Source organism: Quercus suber, unplaced genomic scaffold (assembly GCF_002906115.3).
Source record: "Quercus suber isolate HL8 unplaced genomic scaffold, Cork oak 2.0 scaffold_880, whole genome shotgun sequence".
Lineage (NCBI taxonomy): Eukaryota > Viridiplantae > Streptophyta > Magnoliopsida > Fagales > Fagaceae > Quercus > Quercus suber.
The window spans coordinates 81,188-98,049 of NW_027070308.1; the positions used below are offsets into that span (position 1 = coordinate 81,188).

General features: G+C 37.7%; 1 protein-coding gene and 1 long non-coding RNA gene across 2 annotated transcripts; both read right to left on the minus strand.

Moving 5' to 3' along the window:
• Window positions 1-1,178: 1,178 nt before the first annotated feature.
• Window positions 1,179-12,046, minus strand: LOC112008947 (uncharacterized). The gene is made up of 8 exons (XM_065768024.1): window positions 11,884-12,046; window positions 11,596-11,717; window positions 4,317-4,388; window positions 4,003-4,051; window positions 3,086-3,208; window positions 2,769-2,856; window positions 1,632-1,689; window positions 1,179-1,383 (listed from the first exon to the last, which is right to left on the minus strand). The coding sequence occupies exons 1-8, from the start codon at window positions 12,044-12,046 to the stop codon at window positions 1,333-1,335; spliced, it is 726 nt and encodes a 241-aa protein (XP_065624096.1). The 3' UTR covers window positions 1,179-1,332.
• A 2,338-nt stretch (window positions 12,047-14,384) lies between these two features.
• Window positions 14,385-16,186, minus strand: LOC112008931 (uncharacterized). Its single transcript, XR_002882622.2, has 2 exons — window positions 15,096-16,186; window positions 14,385-14,846 (listed from the first exon to the last, which is right to left on the minus strand). It is a non-coding gene; the product is annotated as an uncharacterized LOC112008931 (long non-coding RNA).
• Between the last annotated feature and the right edge of the window lie 676 nt (window positions 16,187-16,862).

A 16,862-nucleotide genomic window follows, 5' to 3' on the forward strand; every position in this document is an offset into this window, starting at 1 on the left:
GTTTGAAGTACTGAAACCATACCCTAGCTTTCTATTTTAAAACAACCATTTCTTAAATAAAAAGGTTAAATTAGTATTAGGACCAAGAATTTTGGAGATTGATGAATTCCTTAAATTAAAAATTTAATGTTATATTAGGAAGAAGAATTTAACAGAAAACTGGAGTTGACATGATTTTTTTAGTAAGTGTGTTTTGGACCCCAAAGTGGAGGGAAATGTGATGAAATTCAAACTAATAACTTTCACTTCATGAGATCTGGTTCTTAGTCGATTGCTTTATCTTAAAGTTCAATTGACGTGAATACTAACTCCATTAAAAAATATGAATTTTTGAACAAGCATATTTGAAATTTAAGAAATTACAGTCTAATCAAGTAGTTGTTACACCAATGATTAAGTACGACAATGAAGTAGTTGTTACACTGATGATTAAGTATGACAATGACTTTGTAATAGTGGAGGTGACAATGGGGTGATAGTGATAGCGGCGCGTGGTAGTGAAGGTAATGATAATTGTGGCTGTTTTAGTGGTGACAATAGCAAATGATAATAATTATAATTGTGGTAGTAGCAATGGCAACGTGAAGAGTAATAGTGGCACCATGTGAAAGATAATATTGTTAGAATTTATCATTGACACATTCTTCATGAAATTAGAAACTCCGGGATTTGGTTATGGTTGAAAACCCTTCAATTTAAAGTTTTACAGAATTTTGAAGTTACTCTTCTGTTGGCATAATAAGAGAATTAACATTGGAAAACATAAAATGACAATTTTAAAAAGAAAATCCTACATCAAAATTTCTCATCCAAACACTCCATATGATGGTAGAACAAAGGCTAGTACAGTGACTGGTACTAATTATGAATAATCTTGAATATTACCTTTCAGAGAATAGAGTTGTAATTTGTATGAAAAAAGAAATGCATCGTTGAAATAAAAATTGCAGATCACAAGTAAGCAGAGAGGGTATTTGTATGATGCAATAACAGCCATGACAAATGTTTTATTCATCCATAATATGCTCTCAGTCAAGGCCATAGCATTGACCCATAGAAGAAAATTTGTGGCAGCAAAATCATGTTGTCTAAGGCACTGAGGAGTTTAACAAAAGAAACATCTCATCCAATTGATATTAACCTTAACAAGTGTATTTAATCCAATTGTCTGTGTTTTGACTTTCAGTCTACATAACAGAAAAGATATTCAGATCTATAAAATTTATGCAGAGTATGACCGAGCCTAATTCCTATATATTTCCTTTAATTCTTCTTGGTCTCTGTTAAATCTGTATGGTGAGAGCCATGTATTGAAACTGGAAATTTGTATCTCTAATTCTTTGAGGTAGCGATCAGCAATGTCAATGTGCCCCAAACTATGTACTGCAAGAAGATGTAGTAATTTAGAATTGAAATATGCAAGTTTAAACTGGTAAAAAGAAACAATTTAATTTCACAAGCGGCGCCAAGCCCAAGGAAAGGTTACATAATTTAAACTGAATGAACTGTTTTTGTCATAAGGAAAGGGAAATGCATGATTTGAAGCAGTTTTGAGAAAGTGTCTCATTTCTATTGATAGAAATAAAGGATTTTCACGCTGCAAAAGCTTTAAAATTTCAACACAGGCAAACCTTGATTATGGGGTTTTCAGTAAGGATAAGTTTGATCCAACCAACATAAGGCAATAACCTGCATGGAAAAGGAATATAATTGAACATCATGCAGATCAAAGGAAGTCATTGATTAGGTTTCTTTTGGATACAATATATTGACAAGTTTTGACCATATGATGTAGATCCTGGAAGAATGATCAAAACTTTGGCTTCATGAAAAATTGAGATGCTTAATGTACAGGTCTATGGTTTATTATATTTAAAAGCCAAATAGGCAATGATATCTAATGGATAAAGACACTTTTAAAGAGCTGGATATGCTTAGTCATTTAATTTTAGCCTAGGCAAGCCCCCAAGCATGAGGCACAATCCCCATGAAGAAGCCAATCAAATAAATTTGTCATTGATATGACCATGCCAAGGCAGGGACAGCACCACAGGAAAGCAAGCAGTGAGAGACAAAAGGTTCATCCCACATGGGAGCAAAGACCTGCAAGCCCCCAGTTTCCATCCGCAGCTTGCTCTTGTGTGGTATTGGTGAAATGAGCACTATTTGCCTTGCAAGAGTGTGTTGCCTAGACAACCCCCAAGCATTAGGCAACCCCATGAAGCCAACCAAATGAATCCGTCATCGGCACACCTGGACAAAGCAGGGTCAGCACCTCAGGAAGATATTTTATCATGCTCATGCATTTAGCTCCATTATGCTCGATGTGGACATTGTGGAGAGAGAGAGAGGAATGATTGTATGTTTGAAGATGTGAAAGCCTAACTGGTTCAAATGAAACGGGCTTTCATAAGAACATAGTTCAAATGATCCCAGGTTTTGGGTCCTATCAATATCCTCTCTCTTGTAGATTTTATTGAATATTTATTTGTTTGTTTTTAATTCCCATTCATTTGTAGTTCTTTTTTTTAAGCTCCATTATGCATATCATTTGTATATCAGGTAGTTCCTATTTTCCAATAAAAAACAATGACTTATTTGTGATGTCCTGTGTATTAATTAAAAAAATTTCACTGTGCATAACTAAAATCTATATAACATTTTTTTCTAAAAAAAAAAAAAATCTATATAACATTCTGAGAATGCTTTGATCTTTTGACAAGTTGGTAGTAAAAGAAGAGGTATTACTCTATAAATGTGAACTTTACCCTATAACTCTCGCAATGACATGGGGTCGTAGCAACCAACGTTGGCCTCGAGCATATAATATCCTGTCATCCAAATGATTATTGTCTCCTGATAAAATTAGCAGAAGGGAAATTAGAGTCAATAAAGTGTAGTATTTGCTTAAACTGTATCATATGATTAAAATCACTCATACTAATACAATCAAACTAGATTTCAATTTGGAAGACAATATAAATTTTCATGACTACGTTAGGTTTATGCAATCCCATAATAAAGACTGTCAAAGAGGAATTTCAATGATGAGCAACGATAAATTTAGAGATAAATAATATTGTACCTTTTGTGAGGATATAAACTTTTCCAGTATTTCGGTGCCCATGAACCTGACAAATAATAAAAGATGTATCTTTAGCGCAGATATATATGTTGTTAAAAATAAACAGCAGCGAATGAATATGGCCTGGTGCAGCAGAAGCAATAAATTATTCACTTAATTGATTACATAAAAAGTTATCGATGTTGGGGTTTAAGATAGGACTGACGGAATATAAAAGCATTAACCAATATTCAGGTAGGACAAAACCAAAAGGATGTAAAAATAAAATTGAAAAATAGAATAATAAAGGATAAATAACCTAGGAGCCGCTACATAGGCTTGCTTGGAGTCAGCGCCAAACAAGAGAGAGCAAAATCATACCATTCCAAGAGAACTTTTACTAATCAATTAATAAAACTGTCTTCATAGGAGTACAATACTGTTTTATATAGATTACTAAGACTATACCCTAATTCTAATTGTAATTGACTTAGGAAATCCTAATAATTGAATAACAAATATACTCTTGATTCTATGAAATTTAATAAAATACTATCAACTTCACTATCTAGACATCGAACCTTGGTGCAATGACTTATGAATGAAGTTAAAATACAAACACATGTACTCTTGACTCCAGGAAATTTAATAAAATACCTTCTTCGCGATCAGTTACCTTTGCTTCATGCGTTGTGAATGAAGTTATTTACTTCAACTTATGTTAAAATGGACTGGGGTTTTGGTGTTGGAAGCAAGTTTGTTTCCAAGTGTTTCTTTGCCTAGGTTTCCAAAGATTCTCAACCATTTTGGAGTGTTCGGCAAATAGATGTACCGTAGCTATGTTTGATCATATTGATATGGATAAAGCAGGGACAAGTGAAGGCTGAGTGACATTGAATAGAAAAAACACACAAATGAAAGACAAACAAGCTGTCAACAGAAAATTCTTACAGTGGTTACTCGGTGGGAAATTGGAACATCAAGCCCCTGAAGAATGTACAAGAGATACTATTAGAGCATCCAATCTAGACGCTTAAAATTTTAAGTGGAGATGCACAATCAGCATATAAACCCACATCAAATACAACACCTTCTGGGAATTGTATTAACACCCCCTCTCATATCCAGGCCCAGAAAACCTAACCGATTGAGAGACCAATGGGGCCAACTGACTCAACTGAAGTAGAGAAAAACAGGCCTGGCATGTGGCGTTAAAGCACATTGTATGGATAGCAGCAAAAAAGGAACATACATCTACATTGAAGAGGATGATTTCTCCTGCATGAATGGGATCCTTGCTAATTTTCAAGAACATAAGGTCACCCTGCCAGAGGATCAAAATATTATGCCAATAAACAGAATGAAGCCAAATAGAGCATTTAATAGTTAGGCACTTCACTACATCTACATAAGAAGTGTCATAACATAGTTATATGAAAAAATCCTACTAAGTCAGATTTATAGTTTAAACCCCTCAGTGATTAACAACGTGGAATTAAATTTAAAAAAAAAACATTTAAACACATAACATATTAAAAAAAAGAGAAACAGTTACTCTTCCATAACATAGTTACATGAAAAAATCCTATTAAGTCGGATTTATAGTTTAGATCCCTTGGTGATCAACGATTGCTGAAATAAATTAAATAAACATTTAATCATATATATTCGCAAAAATATACCCAGAAATTTATATATTTAGGCCTCAAATATAGGACCAAAGAATGGTTATGACTTATGAGGTGCAAAAAACCTTTCCACTGGAAAAATCACGTGCAAAAGTATTCTCGTCGCAAAATCACATAAAGAGAAACAGTTATAATGTCAATGACTCACAAAACCTTTGTAGCGTAGACCTATGCAACCTGTGTAAGTGCTTTACTTGCCTTCCCACTGCAATATCCCCAAAATTTCTAGAATTCTTTTCCAGTGTTCTCCTCTGAACCAGAATCTCTAGCACTCCAAGGACATTTTAAAAATTTTCTCAATGAACCTCGCTAGACTTGGGCTTTCTGGTTTCAACCTCACTTTGCTCACAATAAGATTGAAATTATATGTAGGGTACATAAAAAGTTCTATGATTTGAGTGTAAAAGAATGCTTAAGATCAAGAACAAAAACAAACTGAGGGAGAGGAAGATTTTTCTTATTTTGCTCCCAAAACTCTCAAAAAATTATTTTTCTTTTTGCTCTCTCTTGGTGCTTTCAATGGCAGCAACACCCAGCCTAAAAAGAAAGCACCCAATTCTATATTTTTTTTCTACACAGCCAGCCTTAATACAAAAATGAAAGCCCAGCCCACCTTTTGTTCCACTACCCACATGTGCCATTTGTAAAGAACCTCAGCTCCTTGTCTTTGGATTTTGTGTCAGCCTACTGAACTCAACAAACCACTACATGCATTTAATGAACTTCACATCAGTCACTTAGGCATACTTAAAAAAACGGAAGGCTTCATGTGGCTTCCTTTCAGTCAACAGAGCAAGAGGGCCAATGCTGCTTGGGCAATCCAAAACCAGGGAAGAGGCCAAAAATCTCTGTGATGGGTACTGTCCGCGCTACATTGCTTGCTCAAGCAAGATTCTGCTAAGTGTAATATTTTGATGCAGCAACTATTAACTGATTTTTTGGATCAAGAATTTTTCATACTAGTCAAATTTCTGTCACGGAAATTAGCCATCTAAAATCCTAACACTATATGCTTCACTGATGGAATGTGTTAGTGTATAGATTAGCCCATTATAGATTAGCCCATTGGGCTTAGCCTAGTCTATTACTTGTACTACACTTATATTACTTGTACTGCACACATACCTAGCCTATATAAAAGCTCTCTTTTGTACATTGTTTAACACACATTAATATACTGACTATTCAGTCATTCTCTCTCTTTATATTGTTAACATGGTATCAGAGCCTTGCCTCTGTTTTTTTGTTCCTGTGGACATCTCCGGCGTTCTTCTGCTGCCCTCGCCTTCATCCAGTAGTCACTGTCAGAAGCGAGTCACCGCCGTCACGCCCACAACCCTAGAACACTCGGATTTTGTCAGTTTGTTGATCAAACTGCCAAAGTAAAGGCATACATTGACAGATCTGACAGTCCCGAGTAAAACCCAACAAAAATCTGCCAGAAACAGCCTTCCACGCGCCCCCACGCGCCGCCAGAAGTTTCTGCCTCACGAGCACGAGCCGCCACGCGCCTCCATGCGCCGTCTCTACTTTCCACGCGTCTCACGCGCCGTCCACGCGCCGTTAACGCGCCTCACGCGCCTGCTCCGTTTCACGGACTGCCACGTCAGCCTTAGGGTGACGTCACTTAGCCACGTCATCATCCCACGTCAGCATCCACGTCAGCATTCCACGTCAGCGTCAGCCGTTGACCGTTGACCAGACCGTTGACCGTTGACTTTGATCGTTGACTTTGACCAAGGTCAAAAATTTTCAACAGGACCTGTCTTGCTCAGTTTTTCGCGTAGATTCCGATTTTGGGCTCCGTTTCTGCATTTGAGGTCTCTAAATCTCATTTTTTGGTCATTTTCTTCATTATGGCTCAACAAAATGAACGCGACATCATACGTCCTATCACCATTATGTTGGATGGTCCTACTAGCTATCATGCATGGTCTCAGAATATGACTGTTTTTCTCAAGGGTCGTAAACTGTGGAGATATGTGACTGGTTCAATTCCTAAGCCAGTACCAAACCCTAAGTCCAAAGTCATAGCTGCTGAAGAGTCTTCCACGACTACTGTTACAACAGATGATTATGAAAATCGCCTAGAGGAATGGAAGAGTATTCAGAGTAAGATCTTGTCTTGGTTTATTAATACCTCTATTCCCTCCATTCATAATCTTCTTCCTCGTCTTGAGACTGTTGAGGCTGCTTGGAAGTTTTTGGCTGATCGCTATAATTGTACTAATGATTCAAGCTTAGAGTTCCACATTGAGTCAAAACTTTATCAAATGCGACAAGAGACAGGTCAGTCCATTTCTGATTTTTATTCTCAGACTTCTACTATGTGGGAACAACTCTCTGCTGCAGATCCTCCACTAGTGTGTTCTAAGGACATTGAGCTCTTTGCTAAATATCGTGATCGCCGTAAATTTATGCACTTCATGATGGGTTTGCGTGAGGATTTTGAGCCTACTAGGGCTTCTCTGCTTAGCCGGTCTCCTACTCCTTCTCTTGATGCTGCAGTGAAGGAGCTCATCTCTGAGGAAAACCGTCGGCCTGCTTATCACATGTCATCATCTGATCATGTATTGGCTACACCATCTCCACAGCCTCCCATTGCTGCATTCACTGCTCCTCCACGGATAAACTCTGGGCGTCCCACCTCTCAGTCTTCCAAAGGTACTCGCTGTGAGTTTTTCCGTGCTAAAGGCCATGACATCTCAGTTTGTCGCAAACTGCAGAAATTTGTGCAAGAGCAGAATAAAGCTTCTCTTCCTCGAGCAGCTGCTGTATGTCCTTCAGATCCATCGGTTCCTACAGATCCATCTTTGACTTCCTCACTTACTACGGCTGATATTGAGGCAGTTGTTCAACAGGTTTTATCCCGCACTTCCACTGCCCTTTCTGTCACCTTAGGTAAACAACCTTGGTTTTTTGATACTGCATGTTGTAACCATATGACTCCTGATGAATCCTAATTTTCTGATAAGGCACCCTTAGAACACCCAATCACCATTTACACTGCTGATGGAACTCCTATGCCTGTTAGTCATAAAGGAACAATCTCTTCTCCTTGTTTATCCCTTAGTGACACTTTTCGTATCCCAAAGTTATCCCTCAATTTGCTTTCTGTTGGTCAACTTTGTGAATTAGGCGTAGATCTTCTCTTTACTAATCATGGTGTGGATGTGCAGGATCCCCGGACAGGTCAAGTGCTTGGGACAGGCCTTAAGGTTGGTCGCATGTTTGAGGTTCATGACTTGAAGATTCCTTCACAAGTTGTTTCTGCAGCTGCTACCACTACCACCTCCTCACCCGATCTATGGCATGCTCGTCTTGGTCATCCATCCTTATCTCGTCTTCAGTTGTTAGCTTCTCAAGGTCATTTAGGTTCAGTTCAGTTTCAAAAATTTGATTGTACTTCCTGTCATTTTGGCAAACAAACAAAATTGCCCTTTAATAATAGTGACTCATTTTCTTCTGCACCTTTAATCTTATACATTCTGATATTTGGGGTCCTGCACCTGTTCCTACTGAGGGGGATCTAGATATTTTGTCATATTTGTGGATGATTTTTCTCGATATACTTGGATTTATCTGCTTCATCATAGGTCTGAACTTGTGTCTATTTACCAAACATTTTATAAAATGATTCAAACACAGTTCAATCGCACCGTCAAAGTTTTTCGATCAAATAATGCTCAAGAATATAATGATAAATCTTTCCTATCCTTTTTAGACAATCATGGTACACTTACTCAGCGGTTTTGTCCTTACACCTCTCAACAAAATGGTCGTGCAGAACGAAAACATCGTCACATTCTTGATGTTGTCCGCACCCTTCTCATTTCTGCCTCTCTTCCTGAGCGCTTTTGAGGTGAGGCTGCACTCACTGCTGTATACACCATTAATCGTATCCCTTCACCAACTACACACAACAAATCACCATTTGAGTTTCTCTATGGTCAAACCCCTGACTACTCCTCTCTTCGGGTTTTTGGTTGTGCTTGCTTTGTCTCTCTTCCTCCTCATGAACGAACAAAGCTCCAACCTCGTGCTCGTCTCTGTTGTTTCCTTGGTTATGGTGTATCTCAAAAGGGATTTCGTTGCTATGATCCCATTTCTCATCGTCTTCGTGTCTCCCGTCATGTTGAGTTTTAGGAACATCGTCCTTTTACGAGTCTTCAGCAGTTTCCTACATCCTCTTCCTCTGAGTCTCCCATTTTTACTGATCTTTTCCTCCCTCTCTATCCTGAACTTGTGGAGGATTCTTCAACATCGGCTGCCTCTCCAGACGACTCATCTCCGGTTCTGTCCCCGGCATATGACCTGCCTGTCTTGGATCCTGTGGCACCACCCTCTCCTGAGTCTCCTGATGGTCCTGGACTTCGTCGTTCCACTCGGGTAAGCATTCCTCCCCCTTATCTCTCTGATTATCACTTCTCTTTTGCCCTTGCCACCCTCTATGAACCTCACACCTATCGTGAGGCCCATACTGACCCTCTTTGGCAGCAAGCTATGAATGATGAACTAGATGCCCTTCATAAAAATCACACTTGGGATGTGGTTGATTTGCCTCCTGGTCAGTCTGTAGTAGGTTGTAGGTGGGTTTACAAGATTAAGACCAAGGCTGATGGATCTGTTGAACGATACAAGGCTTGCCTAGTTGCCAAGGGCTTTACCCAAGAGTATGGCATTGACTATGAGGAAACATTTGCTCCTGTTGCTCGCCTTACATCTGTCAGATGTCTCATTGCTGTGGCTGTTGTTCGCCGTTGGCCTCTTTATCAAATGGATGTGAAGAATGCTTTCCTCAATGGAGACCTTCAAGAAGAAGTGTACATGCAACCACCCCCTGGCTATCCACATTCAGGCAGTCAAGTTTGTCGCCTTCGCCGTGCTCTTTATGGCCTCAAGCAGGCTCCTCGAGCTTGGTTTGAAAAGTTCAGCTCAATTGTTGCTCAGCAGGGTTTCACTTCGAGTCCTCATGACACTGCTCTCTTCGTCTGAAGATCCTCTGCTGGTATCACTCTTATTCTTCTCTATGTTGATGACATGATTATTACTGGAGATGATTCTGCAGGTATCCGCTCTCTTCAGCACTTCCTTAGTCAGCATTTTGAGATGAAAGATTTGGGCACTCTCAACTATTTTCTTGGGCTTGAGGTTACCTCATCCTCTGATGGATACTATCTTTCCCAAGCTAAATATGCTTCTGATCTTCTCTCTAAAGCCGGTATCACTGACAACAAGATTGTTTCCACTCCTTTGGAATACAATGCCAAGCTCACACCTTTGGATGATGAACCTATATCTGATGCTACTGGCTATCGTCAGTTGGTTGGTAGTCTGATCTATCTCACTGTTACTCGTCCAGATATTTCACATGCCGTGGGTATGGTTAGTAAATTCATGGATGCCCCTCGTTCTGTCCACTATGCTGCTGTTCTTCGGATTCTTCGATATGTCAAGGGTACTCTTTATCATGGTCTACACTACTCCTTTCGGTCTTCTCTTGAGCTTCATGCTTATTCAGATGCGGACTGGGCCGGTGATCCGACTGATCGATGCTCTATCACAGGTTTCTGTTTCCTGTTGGGTACTTCTCTTGTCTCATGGCGTAGCAAAAAGCATGATGTTGTTTCCCGTTCCAGTACTGAGGCTGAGTATCGTGCCCTTGCCGACACCACCTGCGAGCTTGTCTGGCTTCGCTGGCTCTTGGCTGACATGGATGCTCCACAGCCCACTGCTACTCCTCTTTATTGTGACAATCGTAGTGCTATCTACATTGCTCATAATGATGTCTTCCACGAACGCACCAAGCACATTGAGATCGACTGCCACATTACTCGCCAGCATCTCAAGAAAGGCAATCTCAAGTTGTTCTCCATCTCATCTGCTGACCAGCCTGCTGATATCTTCACCAAGTCTCACCCACCTGGTCGTCTTCGAGATCTTATATCCAAACTCCAGTTGGCTTCCTCCTTGCCACCTCGAGTTTGAGGGGGGATGTTAGTGTATAGATTAGCCCATTATAGATTAGCTCATTGGGCTTAGCCTAGTCTATTACTTGTACTACACTTATATTACTTGTACTGCACACATACTTAGCCTATATAAAGACTCTCTTTTGTACATTGTTTAACACACATTAATATACTGACTATTCAGTCATTCTCTCTCTTTATATTGTTAACAGAATGTATAAGGGTGAACACAGAAACATGCTACCACTAAGGATCAAGCACCGTGTATGAAAGAAGTAGTCAGAATCTCCACATCACATGAATGTAGGTATTCACTCCTTTCTACATCACAGTATAGAATCTTTCATACAGCCTTCTCGGCAAACAGACAAAGTAAACTACGGAAAAATACAAGATTCTGTGTTGTTACTGGTACAACTACCAATGCATGGCCATAATCTGCCAGCAATTCCTATCACTACTTAGTAAACCCCCTAGTAATTTTCTCATAGATTTTTTTTTTCCTGATTGGTAAGTTATACACGTATCCAATGAATCTTGAAACCCACAATAAGGATAGGAGTTGCCAATTAAATTAGAGCTCTTTGACATAAGAGTAATTCAAACATTCCTTTATCATTATATTTTGGAATCCATTAATCACATTCACCACACCATAAATAAAGAAAATCAAAAGCATTTGTATAATTAAAAAAACTGAAGCAATCATCATAATTGTGACAACAAGAATGCATCATTATTAAAAAAGAACTCCATTAGATACACAGCTTGTAAATGCAAAATAGGGGTCTAAAGATACATCAAGCACTTTGCGACAATCAAATTGCAAAGAAAAACCAAAAAAAGTTTCATATACTACTAAAGGACTTACTCTCTTGATGCCGGGTTCCATGCTTTCAGAGATTGCAACTCCAAGAAGTGATCCAGGAGAATCAGCACCGGCTAGACATGCTAGTCCTTCAGATAATATGATAACTGACGAGAGAAATGAGACTGAAAAAAAAATGCAACCCTTCTTAGAGCACGAAGAAGTAAACAGAAATTTTTTTTTTCAAGAACATCAAGTAGTAAACAGAAACTTTTCAAGATTCAAATAAGAAGCAACCTTGGTATCATATATAAAACCAATAAGAAATTCAAGAACATGTCAAACACGTACATTTTGAGGGTCGTCGAGATAAGAAGCAAGCAGCTTTACTGACACATAGTAAGAGCAATAAAAATGATGTGGGATTAGAGTACGGACCAAGATTGACGAGCTGAGGGAGAGGTCTGATTCTTCTGGATTTGACAGAGTCCACGGTATTTCTAATCCATCCCATTTTCTCTTTCTTTGCTTCTTCTACTGGGTATGAACTATGAAGTATGAAGTATGAAATATGAAAGACGCACAAACTTTTTTATAGTTAGAAAGAAGACGCGGCAACTTTGGTTTGTATAGTTTTTTAGAAATTCGGTTTTTATAGTTGGTGGCGTCGTTGAGTTGGATTGTATATATATATATATAAGGTTGGAATGGAGGAACTTTCTGTTTTGGTTTCAACCGTTAGTACTTTCATAAGTTTCATTGGAGTATCAAATTTTGTGGGTCCCAAAATGAGCGTTGGGTTGTGGCACAATGAATGATGTTGGACATCTCAATTTGAATAATGCTAATTTCACAACAAAATTCACAACTTATTTGTGTGGTAAGTTATGAATGGAGGAGTTGTGGACCAACACTTTACTCCACCACTTACAACCCATTAGGTGGGCAAATTGTGAAAAAATCTATGAGTTCTGTTATTGTAATAGCATTATTCCCTGGATTTATGTGGCTCCTAAAGTAATGTTATATATACAAAATTTTTTATAACAAAACTTACACGGCAATCTATTACTAGTTCTCATTTGGGTTTATCATTGACATAATTTTTTTTGCTTACTACTAATAATTTTCCATTTAGAATTTGTTGTGAAATTATTGCGATAATATTGTGTCCCTAGTTTTATTTATAGGTTAACATTTTCACAACATCCTTAAACTTATTTATTTTGTTTTATACCTCCGTTCTCCTAAAGGAAAAACTAATAAAAAAAAATTAATAGGCAAAAATCAATTGATAAACTTGAGAGTGGAAAATTAATTAGATGAGTACTTGCTTGAGAGAGAGAGAGAGAGAGAGGTTGGCGTAGAGATGTGCTTGTTTCTCTTTGGCTTACCAACAATGAACTCATTTGTTTGTTTGTTTGTTTGTTTCAAATTTCAATTAATTATTTTTGCTTTCGCATTGTTTATGGTCAAATGAGTAAAATGGGAACTTCAATGTAGATAATGTGTTTCTCCTTTGCAGATTGCTGTTTAGGGCGGAATGGACGAAGCTTATAAGACGGTCATAATGTTTTTTTTTTGGTTGCTAAAAAGATGTTCATAATGGTAGATATCTAAAGGAGTTGGAAGTCTTGTGTTTTAATTATGTGAAAAAGGATTGAGTTGGAATTCCCTTTCTGTATGCTAGTCCGGAGGTCGTTTTGATTAGAGTACTATCAACTCTGGACAAAATGTGTTGTCCCATTGAAGCTGTAGAACTCAACCGTGGTTTACTTCTATTTGATGTGATGCTTTTACCAATCTAACTCTCCCCTACAAAATTCCATTTCCTGCATTATTTTGTGGATGACATGTTGAATGGGGATAGATCTTTTATGTAGTATAGCTTCTCGCTGCCACAAATTGTACATGAGCAAGGTGGCATGCACATTGCATTCCTTGTGTGCATGGATGGAACGACCAGAAATTTTTGGGAGTGGAGGGGTGGGGGACTGGTGGAAAACTGATGTTTGAACTTTGGAGTACTGAAACCATGCCCTTACTTTCTATTTTAAAACAACCATTCCTTAAATAAAAAGGTTAATGTAATATTAGGACCAAGAATTTTGAAGTTTGAATTCCTTAAATCAAAGAATAATAATATGTTAGTAAGAATAATTTAACAAAAAACTGGAGTTGACATGATTTCTTTTTTCTTCTATAAGTGCGTTTTGACCCCCAAGGCGGAGGGAAATGGGAGATTCAAACATATAACTTTCACTTCATGAGGTTTGGTTCTTAGTTGATTGCTTTATCTCAGAGTTCAATTGATGTGAATACTAACTTCATTAATTTTTTTTTTTTTGAATAAGTATATTTGGAACTTAAGAAATTAAAGTCTTATGAAGTAATTTTGACATTGATGAAAAAGTATGAGAATGACTTTCTGATAGCGGTGGAACGGTGTCATGGTGGCAATGGGCAACAGTGATAGCGATAGTGGCAGGTGGTAGTGATGGTAATGACAATGATGTGGAGTGATGATGGCTTTTGTAGTGGTGGCAATGGCAACGATAAGACTGATGATTGTGGTAGTAGCAATGGCAACAACGACAATGGTGGTGGCAATGTGAAGAATCATAGTGGCAGTATGTGAAAAGTACTATTGTTAGAATTTGTCATTGACACATTCTTCATGAAATTTGAAATTCTAAGAACCTTTCAATTTAACATTTTACAGAATCTAGAAGTTATTCTTCTGTTAGCATAAGCAAGGGAATTAACATTGGAATCCAATCACTCAATATGATGCTAGAAGTACAATGACTGGTACTAATTATGAGTAATCATGAATATTACCTTTCAGAGCATTAAAAAAAAATAAGAAATGCATCATTGAAGAAAAATTGCAGATCACAAGTATGCAGAGAAGGGTATTTGTATGATGCAGTAACAGCTATAACAAATGTTTTATTCATCCATAATATGCTCTCAGTCCTGGCCGTTGCAATGACCCATGGAAGAAAATTTGTAGCAGCAAGACCATGTTATCTAAGGCACTGAGGAGATTGATAAAAGAAACATCTCATCCAATTGATATTAACCTTAACAGGTATTTAATCCAATTGGCAGTGTTTTGACTGTCAATCTACAGAACAGAAAAGATGTGGAGTATGACAATGCCTAATTTCCTATCTATCTCCTTTCTTCTTGGTCTCTGTCTAGAAAGAAAAATCTGTATGGTGAGAACCATGAATTGAAACTGGAAATTTGTATCTAATCATCAATCATGGCCCGCAATCCCATTGCAACAATGCGACTATAAATATGTACTGCAAGAAAACATGGCAATTTAGAATTGAAATATGCAAGTTTAAACTGGTAAAATGAAACAATTTAATTTCACTACCAAGTGCCAAGCCCATGGAGAGGTTACATATTTAAACTGAATGCACTGTTTTTGTCTTAAGAAAGGGAAAATGCATGATTTGAAGCATTTTTTTAGAAAATGTATCATTTCTATTGATCGAAATGAAGGGTTTTCATGTTGCAAAAGCTTTAAAATTTCAACAGAAGCAAACCTTGAATATGGGCTTTTCATTAACGATAATTGCGATCGAACCACAATAAGGCAAAACCCTGCATTGAAAAGGAATATAATTGAACATAGTGCAGATCAAAAGAAGTCATTAATTAGGTTTCTTTTGGAATAAATTGGAAAGTTTTGACTATATGCAGGTCCATGTGGTAGAATGATCAAACCTTTGGCTTAAGGGATAATTGAGATGCTTAATGGTTTATTATTATTAATAGCTAAATAAGCACAGACAATCTAATTGACAAAGACACTTTTAAGGAGCTGAATATGCTCAGTAATTTAATTTTAGCCAAGGCAGGCCCCCAAGCATGAAGCAAAAACCCCATGAAGCCAATCAAATAAATCTGTCATTTATATGACCAAGCCAAGGCAGAGACAGCACGACCGGAAAGCAAGCACTGAGGAACAAAGGTTCATTCCACATGAGAGCAAAGACCTGCAAAGCCAGTTGCCATCAGAAGCTTGCTCTTATTTGGTATTGGATGAAATGAATACCATTTGCCTTGCAAGATTGTGTTACCTAGACAACCCCCAAGCATTAGGCTCACCAAATGAATCCATCATTGGCACGCCCAAACAAAGCAAAGGGCAGCACCTCAGGAAGATATTTTATCATGCTCGCTTATTTACCTATGTTATACTTGATATGGACACTGTGGAGACATTGTACTTTAGAAGATGTCGAAGCCTAATTGGTTCAAATGAATCGGGCATTCATAAGAACATCGTTCAAATGATCCCAGGTTTTGGGTCTTAGCAATATCCTTTCTCTAGTAGATTTTATTGAGTATTTTTTTGTTTGTTTTTAATTCCCATTAATTTGTAGTTCTTTATAATATTCTATGCATATCATTTGTCCCATGAGGTAGTTCCTATTTTCCAATAAAAAATAATGACTAAATGAAAAAAATTGACGTAAACTGAAATTCATAAAAATCAACTTATGGTATTTCTAATATAAAGTTGATTTGTGATGTCCTGTGTATTAATTTAAAAACTTTTCACAGCACACAACTAAAATCTATATAACATTCTGAAAATGCTTTGATCTTTTGTCAAGTTGGTAGTAAACTGATTTATTGAGGTAGTACAAAACCAAAAGGATGCACAAATAAATTTGAAGAATAGAAAAATAGAGGATAAATAACCTAGGTGAGGTGTCACTACTTAGGCTTGCTTGGAAACAGAACCAAACAAAAGAGAGCAATCCTAGGAGCCGACAAGGTTGGCTGGAGTTAGCATCCTACCATTCCAAGAGAACTTTTACTAATCAATAAAACTGTCTCCATTGGATTACGATACTGTTTTACATAGACTACTAGGAATAATCAATAAGCCCTAATTCTAATTCTAACTGACTTGGGATATCCTAATTATTGAATTAAAAACATACTCTTGTAAAACAGTATCGTACGAGTAATAAAAATGATGAGGGGCTAGAGTACGGACCCAGGTTGACGAGATCAGAGAGAGTTTTTATTCTGATCCATCCCATTTTCTGTTTTCTTTGCTTCTTCTACTGCCTACTGGGTATGAAGTGTGAACTAGTATGAATTATGAAGATGCACAAACTTTTGTTATCTTTTTTCTTTGGAACGTTAGAAAGAAGAGGCAGTTAGTTTGGTTTGTGTAGAACTTTTGGTCTGTATATATAGTTGGTGGCATTGTTGAGTTGGATCGTGTATATATTAGGTAGGAATGGAGGAATTTTTTGTTCCCAAAGTGAGCGTTGGGTTGTGGCACAATGAAT

Coding starts and splice junctions, on each gene's coding strand:
- LOC112008947 (XM_065768024.1), bottom strand. CDS start 12,046: ATGGGATGGATTAGAAATACCGTGGACTCTGTCAAATCCAGAAGAATC. Junction 1,690..2,768: donor GTCATTGCGAGAGTTATAGG/GTAAAGTTCACA, acceptor TTTTCCATGCAG/GTTATTGCCTTATGTTGGTT. Junction 1,384..1,631: donor CTGAAAACCCCATAATCAAG/GTTTGCCTGTGT, acceptor ATCTTCTTGCAG/TACATAGTTTGGGGCACATT.